The sequence below is a fragment of the Mirounga angustirostris genome, unplaced genomic scaffold (assembly GCF_029215605.1).
Source record: "Mirounga angustirostris isolate CCGP_5_RB_7025 unplaced genomic scaffold, mMirAng1.0.hap1 SCAF_8, whole genome shotgun sequence".
NCBI classification, from domain to species: Eukaryota; Metazoa; Chordata; class Mammalia; order Carnivora; family Phocidae; genus Mirounga; species Mirounga angustirostris.
The window spans coordinates 1802949-1820423 of record NW_026991716.1 but is presented as its reverse complement, the minus strand read 5'-3'; the positions used below and the strand labels follow the sequence as shown (position 1 = coordinate 1820423).

Here is a 17475-nt window from a genome sequence, read left to right as displayed (position 1 = left end):
TCCCTCACCCCCTTTATCCTGAGAGCATTCCCTGAACAAACAACATGCAGTGCAATCCCTACTTGATCCTCTTCTCCCATGGAACCTGGCTGAAAGCACTGTCCATGTTCATTAGACCTGTCATTTCCAGTGTTCTGATAGCTGCATTCCCCCTCATTAGCTCATCCTGCATTGCCCTCAGGGGCTTGTTCTAGTATATCTGGGGTCAGCTCAGACGTAGGAGATGGATGCATTATTAAAGCAGTAGTGATTCATTCCTAGCACTGCCAACACTATTTCAGGATCATTCAGAAGCTGGATAGGGCAGAATTTGTATGTCAATTATATTAGTAATTGACATATATTTGAAATATCCTCAATACAGACATTATTTTGAGATCTTTGGCCTTTAAAATGTGCTGTGCACACTGAGCATCTAGTTCCATGGAAAGATGTATTCTTCCACTTAAACTTTTAGGGTTATATGTTAGCATTGAACACTTATATCATAAGTGTTGGCTCTATCAGCTTTCATGTGCTGATACTAAGCATTGAACCTCTTTCATTTGATGCCTGTTCTCTTAATTATTATTGTAAAATTGTGTAAAAATGTGTCATTTCCTATTCTATTTTTATTGGATGGTAATTATTTCATAGAATGCCATCTAATTTTGTTTTGTGGAATCTATTTATTTTTATTTTACCTAATAAAAATTTTTCTCTATATGTATAACCTATGCTTTTTTTTTGAATATTTATTTTTTTGTGTATAAAGGGATAATTTATGTGTGATTTTTATAACTACATTTTCCTGTATCACACATATCAACATAGGTACTAGGGACACCATTCTTTGCTCTAGACTTAGGATGGATGTGTTCAATATTTCCAGCCAGTATTATTTACATAGTTTGTCCAAGAGGAATCAATGTCTCTTACTGCATTTAGTCATTTGACGCTTACCTACACATAGACGTTGATGCTTAGGCTAATTATACAATTCTTTTTATTTTGTAAGAAGGAAGTGAAAGGAAATTTCCTCCTTGACCTTAGTCTAAACATACCTTTCTCTGGAAAGATTTCCTTCCGTGGTGGTGCACACAGCTTTAAGATGGATGGATGCCGAGGAGGGGAGGAGGAAGAAAACAAAGTGACCCAGATCAGCAGAAAATACTCTTGAGAATCAATGGGAGAATGAATTATGCAGCCTGATCTTTCCCACATCCAGTGTCTTCTTTGGAGAAGTGTCTGTTCATGTCTTCTGCCCATTTTTTGACTTGATTATTTGTTTTTTGGGTGTTGAGTTTGAAAAGTTCTTTATAGATCTTGGATATCAGCCCTTTATCTGTAGTGTCATTTGCAAATATCTTCTCCCATTCTGTGGGTTGCCGCTTTGTTTTGTTGACTGCTTCTTTTGCATTAAATTTTTTTTTTTAATTTTTAAAAATGTACCTACATATTTACAGTACTTTACGTACCATTAAGCTCAGACTGAAAGACCTTTTGTACACCAAGGCAATTATGTGATTTTTCTTATATTAAATAATAATGATTTACTTTCTGTGATAATGTGGACCTACACTGGTATAAGCTATGCCAATTTCAATGAGTAAATCACTTATTGAAATAGTTACTGATAAAATCCCATGGCCTTTACTTTAAACATGATAGATCCACACACATCCCCCCTTGCCACCAAATGTTTATTTTCTTGAAGATTTCTTTTAAAAATTGCTAAATGCTTGGTCCTGACAGCAGGAAACATGTGCTAACAGAGGATGGAACAGAAAAATGGCAGTTCTTTCACTGGGTTTATCCTGCTGGGTGTCTCTGACCGGCCTCAACTGGAGCTAGTCCTCTTTGTGGTTCTTCTGGTCTTCTATCTGTTCACTCTGCTGGGAAACACCACCATCATTGCCTTGTCCCACCTGGACCCACATCTTCAGACTCCCATGTACTTTTTCCTCTCCAACCTAAGCTTTCTGGACCTCTGTTACACGACCAGCACTGTCCCGCAGCTCCTGGTTCATCTCAGGGGAGCTGACAAGTCTATCTCCTTTGGTGGCTGTGTGGCTCAGCTCTTCATTTCTCTAGGGTTGGGAGGCACAGAATGCATTCTCTTAGGGGTCATGGCATTGGACCGCTATGCAGCCATCTGTAGGCCCCTGCAGTACACAGTGATCATGCACCCCCATCTCTGTGCCCTCATGGCTTCTGCATCGTGGTTCATTGGTTTTGCCAACTCCTCATTGGAGACAGTGTTCACATTCCTTTTACCATTTTGTGGGAGAAATAAAATAGACCACTTCCTTTGTGAGGTCCCCCCGCTGCTCAAGCTTGCCTGTGTTGACACCACTGTGAATGAGTCTCTGCTCTTCTTTCTCGGTGTGATCATGCTCCTCATACCTGTGGCATTAATCATCTTCTCCTATGGTCCGATTGTCAGGACAGTCTTAAGAATAAAGTCATCTGCAGGGCAGAGGAAAGCGTTTGGGACATGTGGGTCCCACATCACAGTGGTCTCCCTGTTCTATGGCACGGCCATCTATGCTTACCTCCAGCCCAGCAACAACTACTCCCAGGATCAGGGCAAGTTCATTTCTCTGTTCTACACCATCGTCACCCCCATGGTCAACCCTGTCATATATACACTGAGGAACAAGGATGTGACAGGAGCAATGAAGAAGGTGCTTTGGAGGGGCCACGGCTCTAGATGACTGGGCAGAAAGACCCTTTGATGGAAGACGTTGAATGCCAGAGAACTTCAGATGATTGTATCCCCCCCACCACCATGTCATCCAAAGTTTCCTCTGACAACTCTCAAGGGAATTTCCTTACCTGATTCTTTTATGCAAGTGAGTGCTCAAAATCTAAGTCCATAGACTCATGCGGCCTCCAGAGATGCTGCCTTAGTGTTTCTAGAGCATCTGCATCATATTCTTATTTTAAAAAAGCTCCACAGGTTTTTCATATTTCCCCCTCATTTGGGAACACTATTCCATTCCTTCGTGCAAGAAGACACGCACATACCATAAAGTCATAGGGAAAATAAGAATACAAATGACTAAAACACTGTAAGAAATATTAACCTTTTGGCATTTTCCTAGGAAATTGTTGGAGGCATGTCACTTATTCTTGCATTGTGATCATGGCTCTATTACGAGGTCCGTAGGTTGACTGTATCACAGCTTTTTCATAGAAGTAGGTGGGCAACGGTGGGAAAAACAAACTTTTGGCTCAGAGAAAAACCTATTAACATCAATCCTGATAAATCCATTCAGATATCAGGCCCAGTATGACGACACCAGTGTGACATGGTTTTATGTAACCTTCAAGTCACAGACATAGAGGGTGTGATGCATTACCGCCAGGGACAATGGGGGCACCAGCTGGTGATACAGCAGGGGGTGCTGAGGTGTAAGTCTGCGCATAGCCGGAGAAGCACCAACGTGAGGTCTGCGAGTTGTTTCTTTTAAGCTTGGGAGCCACCTTGTTAGTTAAAAATGACTGTTGAGGACAGTATCATATCTGAACAGTACATGACACAAGTCCTATTTTATATTTGATCTATTTTACCTACAGCAATGCAGCAGAAGTTCCAAAGGGTAAAATACATTTAGATCCTCTCTTCATACCATTTTATAAATTCTTTGATCCAGGCGTCAACTGATCAATGCTTTTGTATCTACCATCTACCAAAAGCCCCATATATTTCCATGCAGTAACATACTATAAAAATATAGGAAATGACCACGATGTCACAAGAAATGCCATGGTCTGTGGAGCTTACTTAAATGTAAAGGATGAATAAAATGTATATTAATTATTAAACATCTCCATACATCTAAACTTTACAAATAGCCATCTCGTTAGGAACTATCATACAATTCTGAATTAGGAGTAATAAATATAAATAGAAACATCCCAGAACAATTGAATCTGACATTGTAGCCCTTCAATCTTAACTTAAGTTTGCACATAAATGTGTTTTGGGGTATGGATCTGGGTTTTTGTATATGTGTATTGTCACAAACAGTGTATTTTCCCATGGAGGCTGGAGCTTTGACAATGCCATCTTCATAGAAATGTTTCTGAGTTTTGGTAGGTTTTCCCACCATGTAGCCCAGTGCAGGTAAATGTGTTGTGTCTTGGACTGGACACATATACATAACAAGTGTACTTACTGTTCCCTATCCTGACAGCTAACTAGCATCCTTCAGGGCCTTTGAACCCCCCTGAGCTGGTCATGCTCATGACAAGTGATCTTTGTATAGAGACAGCATGTGGAGGCTGGAAATGACAGCCAGGGGAGATTATGCACATGGTCAGCTTCTCTCTGCATCGCTAACAGCATGGCAGTATTCCCACTTGAAATCAACACCTGGGATATATCTTGACACCATAGTGATGTTTCATGTATGCCAGTAGAAAAATAGTTTTGTAATACTGTTTATCCCCGATGGTGACAAATTTCCCACCTTCCATTATGTTCCAACAACATCGTGACAGTTATATCAAAATGGTCACTTTAAAATCCCTCAGATGAACTCTCTTTGGTGCAAAAAACCTCCAGGTCTCATGAAACCACACAGCCTATTGTTCTGTGTGAGCATCTACTTCTCTGCTCTTAAGGACACACAGAACCCTGGGGCGAAACAGATTTATTTCATTTAATGAATGTTTGAATGGCATTTGGATGTTTCTGTTACATGGGAATAAATTATAGAGAACAAAGTTCTCTGGGATCCATGCTAAAATAAAAAAAATTATTTGAAAGTCCAAACACAAGTTCACAATTGTTCCATAACATTTTTCTAATGTTAGGAATCTGCCTCCCCACACACTCCATGCTTTGTCTACAACAGACTCCAGGTTGTGTAAATTGTCACCAATATTATTTGAACTGTTTCCTTTTGAATTTTCATCAATAACTGTGGCATGACTGTGGGATTGTATCCAAGGCTTAGCTAAATTATTTTATTCCATCCGTCTTTAACAGCCGGCGGTCAGGACAATCATTATGCTCTAGCTCTTCTTCCAGCTCTTTTGCTTTCTGAGGAACACAGGGTGCATATCATCAGCTCAGGTAATGGGTGATTGCAGAGACTCAAAATGTCCAACTTGCATGAAACACAATTCCTTTTTTTGTTTCAATTGTTTTTGTTGGTTTGAAATTACTTTATATATTTTATTTTAGCTTTTTAATGAAGTTTTTATTTCCATTAAAGTATAGTTAACATATAGTATATTATTAATTTCAGGTCTACAGTATAATATTTCAACAATTCCATACAACACCCAGTGCTCAATTTAAGTGCCCTCCTTCATCCCCATCACTTAGTTCACCCATCCCCCCACCCCATATTGTTCTATATAGTTGTCCTGTTTCTTGGTTTGTCTTTCTCTCTCTTTTCTTCCTTTCCTCATTTGTTTTGTTTCTTAAATCCACAGACAAATGAAATCATATGGTATTTATCTTCCTCTGACTGACTTATTTCACTTAGCATAATACTCTCTAGCTCCATCCATGATGTTCCAAATGGCAAGAATTCATTCTTTTTTATGACTAATATTCCATTGTGTGTGTGCGTATATATATATATATATATATACATATATATATATATCACATCTTCTTTATCCAGTCATCTATTGATGCACTCATGAGCTGCTTCCATAGTTTGGTTATTGTAAATAATGCCACTATAAACATAATGGTGCATGTATCCATTTGAAAGATCTTTTTTTAGGTAAATACCCAGTAGTGCATTACCTGATGTTAGGTTTGTTCTATATTTGACTTTTTGAGGAACCTCCATACTCTTTTCCACAGTGGCTGCACCAGTTTGCATTCCCACCAACAGTGCAGGAGAGTTCCTTTTTCTCCACATCCTCACTGACACTTTCTTCTCATGTTTTTGATTTTAGCCATTCTGACAAGTGTGAGGTGATATCTCCTTGTGGTTTTCATTTTCATTTCTCTGAAGATCTGTGATGTTGAGCATCTTTTCTGTATCTATTGAGATCTGTATGTCTTCTTTGCAGAAATGTCTGTTCATGTCTTCTGCCCATTTTAAAAATTGGATTATTTTGGTTTTTTGGGTGTTGTATATATAAGATCTTTACATAGTTTGAATACTAACCCTTTATCAGATATGTCATTCATAAATATCTTCTCCTATTCCATAGACTTTCTTTTTGTTTTGAATCACAATTCTTTTTTTCCTAAAAACTGTTTTGAAGTTACTTTATTATCTTTTAATTTTTAATTCCAGTATAGTTAACAGAGTGTTATACTAGTTTCAGGTGTATAATATACTGATTCCACACTTACATCATCACAAATTTACTCTTTGTTCGCCATCACCTATGTAACCCATCCCCCCACCATCTCTACTGTAGTACAAGTCAGCACAGAGAGGCTTGGGGGATTCTCAGATTATGTGTCCCTACCTTCATAGGCTGTTCTGGCTTTAGGACTGTCATTTGGTAGCATATCTGCAGTGTGTTGAATGTAAATTCTAAACAGACCCTCTACATCATGATGAAATTACTACTAGATCAGTAATCAGAGTACAGCCATCCCTGTAAGACCCTCATGTATCTCATAGTCTGTGCATTTCATGGTTACTCTTTGCCAGAGTTCTGCTCTGACCAGGCTCACTGAGGAGGGACAAACAGGTTATAGATCCCTGTGAACCCTTTCCTTTGCAGGTGACTTCTTTTAAGATGCTTGTTTTGTAATACAGGTGAGAGCTTCTTTCATCATTGTGGTATTGTAGCATATTTCAAACCTGGTTCTGCAGACTCTGGGAACCACTGTGTATGGAAATGTGGTTTGCTGGGAAGGTGGGCTCTGTGTAAGTGCAGAAATGAGAGGATGAATTACTGCTGATCAGAGGGGTCAGGGGATGGGGTCCTTGAGATGGCCTTAGGGACAGGACACTTGCTTTGGGGAGGGACACATTTCCTTCTTCCCCACCCCAGGGTTTAAATGGATACATGCACCACTATGTTTATAGCAGCATTATTTACAATAACCAAACTATGGAAGCAGCTCATGAGTGCATCAATAGATGACTGGATAAAGAAGATGTGATATATATATGTGTGTATACACACACACACACACATTGGAATATTAGTCATAAAGAAGAATGAATTCTTGCCATTTGGAATTAAATGGAGTTTAATTAATGTTTTGGAATTAAATGGAGATGACAGAGAGTAACAGGAGAAAAAACCCAAAGTTTTATTACCTGCATATGGAGGCCCAATAAAGTAATTGAGATTCAAAGAAATGATCAAGGCAGGCAGTTTTTATACCTTTAATACAGAGACAAGAAATGTGTGAGGAATTACAGGATAAAGAAAACAAGTGTTTGGGAGCTTTAGTTAGGAAGAAATTCTAAGTGGAATTTTTTTTTTTATGTTCAGTTGGCCACTGTACAGTACATCTTTGGTTTTTGATGTAGTGTTCAGTGATTCATTAGTTCCATACAACACCCAGTGCTCATCACAACACATGCCCTCCTTAATACCCATCAACTGGCTGCCCCATCCGCCCAGCCCCCTCCCTTCTGAAACAGATTGTTTCCCGGAGTCCATAGTCTCTCATGGTTCGTCTCCCTCTATGATTTCTCCTCCTTCATTTTCCCTCCCTTCCCCTATCATCCTCCTAGATATTCCTTATATTCCACATATGAGTGAAACCATATGATAATTGTCTTTCTCTGATTGACTTATTTCACTTAGCATAATCCCCTCCAGGTCCTACTATATTGGTGCAAATGGTAGGTATTCATCCTTTCTGATGGCTGAGTAATATTCCATTGTATATATGGACCACATCTTCTTTACCCATTCATCTGTTGAAGGGCATCTCGGCTCCTTCCACAGTTTCGCTATTGTGGACATTGAGGCTACGAACATTGGGGTGCATGTGGCCTTTCTTTTCACTACATCTGTATCTTTGGGGTAAATACCTAGTAGTGTAATTGCTGGGTCATAGGTTAGCTCTATCTTTAACATCTTGAGGAACCTCCATACTGTTTTCCAGTGGCTGTACCAGCTTACATTCCCAGCAACAGTGTAGGATGGTTCCCCTTTCTCCACATCCTTGCCAACCCTTGTTGTTCCCTGTCTTGTTAATTTTTGCCATTCTAACTGGTGTAAGGTAGTATCTCTTTGTGGTTTTGATTTGTAGTTCCCTGATGGGTAGTGATGTTGAACATTTTTTCATATGTCTGTTAGCCATTTGCATGTCTTCATTGGAGAAGTGTATGTTCATGACTTCTGCCCATTTCTTAATTGATTATTTGTTTTTTGAGTGTTGAGTTTGAGAGGTTCTTTATAGATCTTGGATACCAGCCCATTATCTGTAATGTCATTTGTAAATATCTTCTCCCATTCCGTGGGATGCCTCTGAGTTTTGTTGACTATTTCCTTTGCTGTGCAAAAGACTTTTATCTTGATGAAGTCCCTAAAGTTCATTTTTGCTTTCGTTTCCCTTGCCTTTAGAGATGTGATTTGCAAGAAATCGTTGTGGCCGATGTTGAAGAGGTTACTGCCCATGTTCTCCTCTAGGATTTTGATGGATTCCTGTCTCACATTGAGATCTTTCATCCATTTTGAGTTTATCTTTGTGTATGGTGTAAGAGAATGGTCCAGTTTCATTCTTCTGCATGTGGATGTCCAATTTTCCCAGCACCATTTATTGAAGAGACTCTTTTTTCCATTGGATATTCTTTCCTGCTTTGTCGAAGATTAATTGACCGTAGAGTTGAGGGTCTATTTCTGGGCTCTCTAATCTCTTCCATGGTCTATGTGTCTGTTTTTGTGCCAACACCATGCTGTCTTGATGATCACAGCTTTGTAATAGAGCTTGGAGTCAGGCATTGTGATGTCCCCAGCTTTGGTTTTCATTTTCAACATTCCCCTGGTGATTCGGAGTCTTTTCTGGTTCCATACAAATTTTAGGATTGTTTGTTCCAGCTCTGTGAAAAGTGTCAATCGTATTTTGATAGGGATTGCATTGAAAGTGTAGATTGCTCTGGGCAGCATAGACATTTTCACAATGTTTATTCTTCCAATCCATGAGCATGGAATGCTTTCCCATCTCTTTGTGTCTTCCTCAATTTCTTTCATAAGTGTTCTATAGTTTCTAGAGTATAGATTCTTAACCTCTTTGGTTAGGTTTATTCCTAGGTATCCTATGGTTTTTGGTGCTATTGTAAATGGACTCGATCCCCCAATTTCTTTTTCTTCAGTTACATTGTTAGTGTATAGAAAAGCAACTGATACCTGTGCAATTGATTTTGTGTCCTGACATGTTGCTGAATTGCTGTATGAGTTCTAGTAGTTTGGGGGTGGAGTCTTTTAGGTTTTCCACATAAAGTATCATGTCATCTGCGAAGAGAGAGAGCTTGACTTCTTCTTTGCCCATTTGAATGCCTTTTATTTCTTTTCGTTGTCTGATTGCTGAGGCTAAAACTTCTAGTACTATGTTGAACAAAAGTTGTAAGAGTCGGCATCCCTGTCATGGTCCTGACCTTAAGGGAAAAAGCTCTCAGTTTTTCCCCATTGAGAATGAATGAATAAAAATTTGTGGGCTTTTCATAGATAGCTTTTATGAAATTGAGGTGTGTTCCCTTTATCCCTGTATTTTGAAGAGTTTTAATCAGGAAAAGATGCTATTTTGTCAAATGCTTTTTCTGCATCAATTGAGAGGGTCATATGGTTCTTTGCTTTTGTTAATGTGCTCTATCACGTTGATTGATTTGTGAATGTTGAACCACCCTTGCGTCCTAGGAATAAATCCCACCTGGTCGTGGTGGATAATCCTTTTAATGTACTGTTGGATTCTATTGGCTAGGATCTTGTTGAGTATTTTGGCATCCATGTTCATCAGGGATATTGGTCTGTAATTCTCCTTTTTGATGGGGTCTTTGTCTGGCTTTGGGATCAGGATAATGCTAGTCTCATAGAACGAATTTGGGAGTTTCCCTTCCATTTCTATGTTTTGAAACAGCTTCAGTAGAGTAGGTATCATTTCTTTTTTAAATGTTTGGTAGAATTCCCCTGGGAAGCCATCTGGCCCTGGACTTGTTTTTTGGGAGATTTTTGATTACTGTTTCAATTTCCTTGCTGGTTATTGGTCTGTTCAGATTGTCTATTTCTCCTGGTAGTTTATAAGTTTCCAGGAATGCATCCATTTCTCCCAGATTGCTTAATTTGTTGGCATATAGTTGCTGGTAATAATTTCTATTAATTATTTCTATATCCTTGTTATTAATCATGATCTCTCTCCTATAATTAATGATTTTATTAATTTGGGTCCTTTCTCTTTTCTTTTGGATAAGTCTCACCAGAGGTTTATGGATCTTATTAATTCTTTCAGAGAACCAGCTTCTAGTTTCATTGGTCTCTTCTACTGTTTTTCTGGTTTCTATTTTATTGATTTCTGCTCTGATCTTTATTACTTATCTTCTTCTGTTTGGTTCAGGCTTTATTTGCTGTTCTTTCTCCAGCTCCTTTAGGTGTAAGGTGAGCTTGTGCATATGGGATTTTTCTACCTTTTTTTTTTTTTTTTGAGTTTTGAAGGTGATGGGTTTTTTTTTTTAATTTTATTATGTTATGTTAGTCACCATACAATACATCATTGTTTTTTGATATGGTGATCCACGATCCATTGTTTTTGTATAACACCCAGTGCTCCATGCAGTACGTGCCCTCTTAATACCTTTTTGAGAGAGGCTTGGATGGCTATGTACTTCCCCTTCAGGACTGTCTTTGCAGTATCCTAATAGGTTTTGGATAGTTGTGTTATCATCCTCATTAGTTTCCATGAATTTTTTAAGTTCTTCTTTAATTTCTTGTTGACCCAGTCATTCTTTACCAGGATGCACTTTAACATCCAAGTGTTTGAGTTCCTTCCAATTTTTTTCTTGTGGTTGAGTTCCAGTTTCAAAGCACTGTGGTCTGATAACATGCAGGGAATAATCTCTATCTTTTGGTATTGGTTGAGACCTGATTTGTGACCCAGATGTGGTCTATTCTGGAGAAAGTTCCATGTGCACTTGAGAAGAATGAGTATTCTGTTGTTTTAGCATGCAATATTCTGTATATATCTATGAAGTACATCTGGTCCAATGTGTCCTTCACAGGTCTTGTTTCTTTGTTTATCTTCTGCTTAGATGATCTGTCCATTGCTGAGAGAGGAGTGTTGAAGTCTCCTACTATTAATGTATTATTATCAATATGTTTCTTTATTTTGCTTATTAATTTGTTTATATAATTGGCTGCTCCCATGTTGGGGGCCTAGATGTTTACAATTGTTAAATCTCCTTGTTGTATAGACCCTTTAAGTATAATATAGTGTCCCTCCATGTCTCTTGTTACTGTCTTGGTTTAAAATCTAATTTGTATGATATGAGGATTGCTACCCCAGCTTTCTTTTGAGGTCCATTAGCCTGGTAAATGGTTCTCCATCCCCTCACTTTCAATCTGGAGATGTCTTTAGGATCAAAATGAGTCTCTTGTAGACAGTACATAGATAGGTCCTGTTTTTTAATCCAATCTGCATCCCTGTTTCATATGATAGGAGCATTTAACCCATTTACATTTAGAGTGACTACTGAAAGACATGAATTTAGTGCCATTGTATTGCCTGTAAAGTCCCTGTTTCTATAGATTTTCTGTTTCTTTCTGGTCTATGTGATTCTTGGGGTCTGTCTTCATTTATAGAAACCTCCTTAATATTTCTTTGAGGGCTGGCTTGGTGGTCACATATTCTTTCAGTCTCTGCCTATCCTGAAAGCTCTTTATCACTCTATCCATTCTGAAAGACACCCTTGCTGGATAAAGTATTCTTGGATGCATGTTCTTCTCATTTAGTACCCTGAATATGTATTACCAGCCACTTCTGGCTTGCCAGCTTTCTGTGGATAGGTCTGATGTTATTCTGATGTTACTCCCTCCATATGTAAGGAACCTCCTCTCCCTGGCTATTCTCAGGAGTGTTTCCTTGGTTGTACAGTTTGCAAGCTTCACTGTTATATGTCGAGGTGTTGATCTATACTTACTGAATTTGGGAGGGGTCCTCTCTGCCTCTTGGACTCGAATGCTGGTTTCCTTCCCCAGATTAGGGAAGTTCTGAGCTATGATTTGCTCAAATATACCTTCTAGCCATCCCCCTCAGGGATCCCAATAATTCTGACATTGGAACGTTTCATGGCATCATGAATCTGCAATCCTTTTCTCATGTGTTACTTGAAGCTTATCTCTGTTTTCCTCCACTTTCTTCTTTTCTATCAGCTTGTCCTGTGGATGACTAATTTGTTCTTCTGCCTCATTTACTCTGGTTGTTAGAGTATCCAGTTTAGACTGCATCTCATTCATAACATTGTTTAGTTCGACCTGATTAGATCTCATTTCTGCCCTTAGAGATTCTATATTGTCACTAATGCTTCTTTCAGGCCTAGCTATTGACTTCATGATTGCTCTCCTGAAGTCTATCTCTGACATTTTGCTTATATCCATATCCATTAGTTCTGTGGCAGATGACATTGTCCCCGTTTCTTTTCTTTGTTGAGGGTTCCTCCTCCTAGTCATTCTGCTGAGTGATGGCTGAGTGAATCAGCAGAGTCCAAAATATCAACAAGGACCCAAGCAAAATGCACCCTAGGAAAATCCAGAGTGGTCAGAAACTACCACCAAAAAAACAAAGCCAAAATGAAGCACATAAGAAACTTTATAAAAATTTAAAAAATGTTTAAAAGGGGGGTAAGGGGAAGGGGGACTATAATCTCTCAGTGTGGACAAAGCAGGGTGTTTCAGGTGTTCCTGGGTGTATTTTGGTCTGTTTGTTAGAGGACACTATGTCCCAAAATTACAAGGAAAGTAAAACTTGTATATATATATAAAGGTAAAATTGGATAGGGAAAAAAGGACTACATTGAAGCATATATCTATAAAAAATATATAGGTGTGAAAAAGTACAAGTTAAAAAGCTACTGTGAAATATAAGTTTATATAATAAACATCTAGTTGAAATGAGAAAAAGGTAAAAAGAAAACACAGAGAAAAAACATAAAAGAAAGAATGAAAAGAAAAAGAGTTGTATCTGGAAAACAAACAAACAAAAACAAGCCGGGAAGCAACGCCTGGAGCTCAATATACTCTTTTCCCCTGGTGTTAGGATTTTACAGTCTTATGGGGTCCATCGGGTTGTCATCTTCTTGTTCTTCCAGCCTGTCTTCTGGGGTAGCAGCCTGCCATGCTGTTTCTCAGGCAACTCTGCTTGGGCGGAATTGCCCTGCCCCCTATGGGGGATGGGCTCAGTGGAAACTGGTCTTCTGTGTGGCTTTTCTTTGGCAGCTTTCTGCACCTCTTCAGTGTCAGAGCAAAAGTGGCCACGCCCACACCTCTGGCTGAGAGCAGAGAAATCGCAGTGCGCGTCTTCACTAACCCCTTCGGTACACATAGGCTCGGTTTCTATAAGCGCCACGGAAAACCACAGCTTCCCACGGTGCGCACCCACAGTGACTGTCACGTCGAACCAGGAGCCCGGGAGTGTCCCTGCCTTTTATGCTCTAAATCCGCGAGCCGCGGTGGGCTCCCTCAAGCACACGCGCAGCTCCTGGATCCTGTCTGGGCGCTGCTCTAACGCCCTTTCCCCGCCACTACCACTCTGCGAGTTTTTGCCCCGACCCGGCGCATGCTCCTCGTTTTTTCAGGCTGCCCAAGAGAAGGGCGATTCTCAACTGCTGGGGCTCGCAGTTTAAGGCCATCCAAGCTGAGAGACCCTTCCTGGGCTCGCGGGCCGTACCTGCTTCCTGGCTGCACGGCTCAGGCACTCCGCCGGTCCGGGGAGCCCCCTTGGCTCGGAGGCTTCTCCTCTTCTGAGACCATAATGCTCCTCGTAGAATTCCGGCTTTTCAGCTCCAGAGCCCCTTTCAGAGAGGGATGTCGCTCCCCGGAGCAGATTTCCAAGGGTTCCGCTTTTGTGCTGCGGTATTATATCACTTTCCAGGAGCCAGCTTATGGAGGCTCACTCCCACTTCTGTTCATCTTCTGATATCTCTCAGTAGACTCACAACTCCCCACGTGGTGACTTGCAAAAAGCAGTCGCTTTTCTGCTTGTAGAGATCCAGATATATATTCTTCTCATGCTGATTACGTGGGTGTTCAGAACGGCTTCCTAGATATCCAGCTAAATTCAGGGGACTGGTAGAAACAGGGTCCCTTTCTCCTCCGCCATCTTCGATTTGAGGGACTTTAAAGAGACTATTTCGGTATAACACTCAGGATGTGGTTGAAACATAATGGAGAGTGGGAAACTTGTCACATCGGGGATAAACAGTATTACAAAACTGTTTTTCTACTGGCATACATGAAACATCACTATGGTGTCAAGATATATCCCAGGTGTTGATTTCAAGTGGGAATACTGCCATGCTGTTAGCGATGCAGAGAGAAGCTGACCGTGTGCATAATCTCCCCTGGCTGTCATTTCCAGCCTCCACATGCTGTCTCTATACAAAGATCACTTGTCATGAGCATGACCAGCTCAGGGGGTTCAAGGCCCTGAAGGATGCTGGTTAGCTGTCAGGATAGGGAACAGTAAGTACACTTGTTATGTATATGTGTCCAGTCCAAGACACAACACATTTACCTGCACTGGGCTACATGGTGGGAAAACCTACCAAAACTCAGAAACATTTCTATGAAGATGGCATTGTCAAAGCTCCAGCCTCCATGGGAAAATACACTGTTTGTGACAATACACATATACAAAAACCCAGATCCATACCCCAAAACACATTTATGTGCAAACTTAAGATTGAAGGGCTACAATGTCAGATTCAATTGTTCTGGGATGTTTCTATTTATATTTATTACTCCTAATTCAGAATTGTATGACAGTTCCTAACGAGATGGCTATTTGTAAAGTTTAGACATATGGAGATGTTTAATAATTAATATACATTTTATTCATCCTTTACATTTCAGTAAGCTCCACAGACCATGGCATTTCTTGTGACATCATGGTCATTTCCTCTATTTTTATAGTATGTTACTGCATGGAAATATATGGGCCTTTTGGTAGATGGGAGATACAAAAGCATTGATCAGTTGACGCCTGGATCAAAGAATTTATAAAATGGTATGAAGAGGGGGCGCCTGGGTGGCTCAGTCGTTAAGCGTCTGCCTTCGGCTCAGGTCATGATCCGAGGGTCCTGGGATCGAGCCCCGCATCCGCGGGAAGCCTGCTTCTCCCTCTCCCACTCCCCCTGCTTGTGTTCCTTCTCTCACTGTGTCTTTCTCTGTCAAAAAATAAATAAAATCTTTAAAAAAAAAATGGTATGAAGAGAGGATCTAAATGTATTTTACCCTTTGGAACTTCTGCTGCATTGCTGTAGGTAAAATAGATCAAATATAAAATAGGACTTGTGTCATGTACTGTTCAGATATGATACTGTCCTCAACAGTCATTTTTAACTAACAAGGTGGCTCCCAAGCTTAAAAGAAACAACTCGCAGACCTCACGTTGGTGCTTCTCCGGCTATGCGCAGACTTACACCTCAGCAGCCCCTGCTGTATCACCAGCTGGTGCCCCCATTGTCCCTGGCGGTAATGCATCACACCCTCTATGTCTGTGACCTGAAGGTTACATAAAACCATGTCACACTGGTGTCGTCATACTGGGCCTGATATCTGAATGGATTTATCAGGATTGATGTTAATAGGTTTTTCTCTAAGCCAAAAGTTTGTTTTTCCCACAGTTGCCCACCTACTTCTATGAAAAAGCTGTGATACAGTCAACCTACGGACCTCGTAATAGAGCCCATGATCACAATGCAAGAATAAGTGACATGCCTCCAACAATTTCCTAGGAAAATGCCAAAAGGTTAATATTTCTTACAGTGTTCTAGTCATTTGTATTCTTATTTTCCCTATGACTTTATGGTATGTGCGTGTCTTCTTGCACGAAGGAATGGAATAGTGTTCCCAAATGAGGGGGAAATATGAAAAACCTGTGGAGCTTTTTTAAAATAAGAATATGATGCAGATGCTCTAGAAACACTAAGGCAGCATCTCTGGAGGCCGCATGAGTCTATGGACTTAGATTTTGAGCACTCACTTGCATAAAAGAATCAGGTAAGGAAATTCCCTTGAGAGTTGTCAGAGGAAACTTTGGATGACATGGTGGGGGGGGGGGGACACAATCATCTGAAGTGCTCTGGCATTCAACATCTTCCATCAAAGGGTCTTTCTGCCCAGTCATCTAGAGCCGTGGCCCCTCCAAAGCACCTTCTTCATTGCTCCCGCCACATCCTTGTTCCTCAGTGTATATATGACAGGGTTGACCATGGGGGTGACGATGGTGTAGAACAGAGAAATGAACTTGCCCTGATCCTGGGAGTAGTTGTTGCTGGGCTGGAGGTAAGCGTAGATGGCCGTGCCATAGAACAGGGAGACCACTGTGATGTGGGACCCACATGTCCCAAATGCTTTCCTCTGCCCTGCAGATGACTTTATTCTTAAGACTGCCCTGACAATCCGACCATAGGAGAAGATGATTAATGCCACAGGTATGAGGAGCATGATCACACGGACGAAGAAGAGCTCAGACTCATTCACGGTGGTGTCAACACAGGCAAGTTTAAGCAGCGGGGGGACCTCACAAAGGAAGTGGTCTATTTTATTTCTCCCACAAAATGGTAAAAGGAATGTGAACACTGTCTCCAATGAGGAGTTGGCAAAACCAATGAACCACGATGCAGAAGCCATGAGGGCACAGAGACGGGGGTGCATGATCACTGTGTACTGCAGGGGCCTACAGATGGCTGCATAGCGGTCCAATGCCATGACCCCTAAGAGAATGCATTCTGTGCCTCCCAACCCTAGAGAAATGAAGAGCTGAGCCACACAGCCACCAAAGGAGATAGACTTGTCAGCTCCCCTGAGATGAACCAGGAGCTGTGGGACAGTGCTGGTCGTGTAACAGAGGTCCAGAAAGCTTAGGTTGGAGAGGAAAAAGTACATGGGAGTCTGAAGATGTGGGTCCAGGTGGGACAAGGCAATGATGGTGGTGTTTCCCAGCAGAGTGAACAGATAGAAGACCAGAAGAACCACAAAGAGGACTAGCTCCAGTTGAGGCCGGTCAGAGAAACCCAGCAGGATAAACCCAGTGAAAGAACTGCCATTTTTCTGTTCCATCCTCTGTTAGCACATGTTTTCTGCTGTCAGGACCAAGCATTTAGCAATTTTTAAAAGAAATCTTAAAAAAAAAAAAGTTGCTGGGAAGGTGAATCTATCATGTTATAAGACATGGCCATGGGATATTATAAGTAACTATTTCAATAAATGATTGAAATTGACATAGCTATACCAATTTAGTTCCACATTATCACGAGAAGTAAATCATTAATATGTAATATAAGAAAAATGAAATAATGGACCTTGTGTTGGCCTCAGTCATAGGTATGAAAG

At 40.6% G+C, this 17475-nt stretch overlaps 2 protein-coding genes across 2 annotated transcripts; one reads left to right on the top strand and one right to left on the bottom strand.

The window, feature by feature from the left end:
* The first annotated feature begins 1757 nt into the window (after positions 1-1757).
* Positions 1758-2696, top strand: LOC135365660 (putative olfactory receptor 2B8). Its single transcript, XM_064598442.1, has one exon. It carries the CDS (start codon positions 1758-1760, stop codon positions 2694-2696), a length of 939 nt encoding a protein of 312 aa, XP_064454512.1.
* A 13567-nt stretch (positions 2697-16263) lies between these two features.
* LOC123842806 (putative olfactory receptor 2B8) lies at positions 16264-17202 on the bottom strand. The gene has a single exon (XM_045872009.2). It carries the CDS (start codon positions 17200-17202, stop codon positions 16264-16266), a length of 939 nt encoding a protein of 312 aa, XP_045727965.2.
* Between the last annotated feature and the right edge of the window lie 273 nt (positions 17203-17475).

What these genes read in the sequence shown, in the direction of transcription:
- LOC123842806 (XM_045872009.2), bottom strand. Translation starts at nt 17,202, where the DNA reads ATGGAACAGAAAAATGGCAGTTCTTTCACTGGGTTTATCCTGCTGGGT.
- LOC135365660 (XM_064598442.1), top strand. Translation starts at nt 1,758, where the DNA reads ATGGAACAGAAAAATGGCAGTTCTTTCACTGGGTTTATCCTGCTGGGT.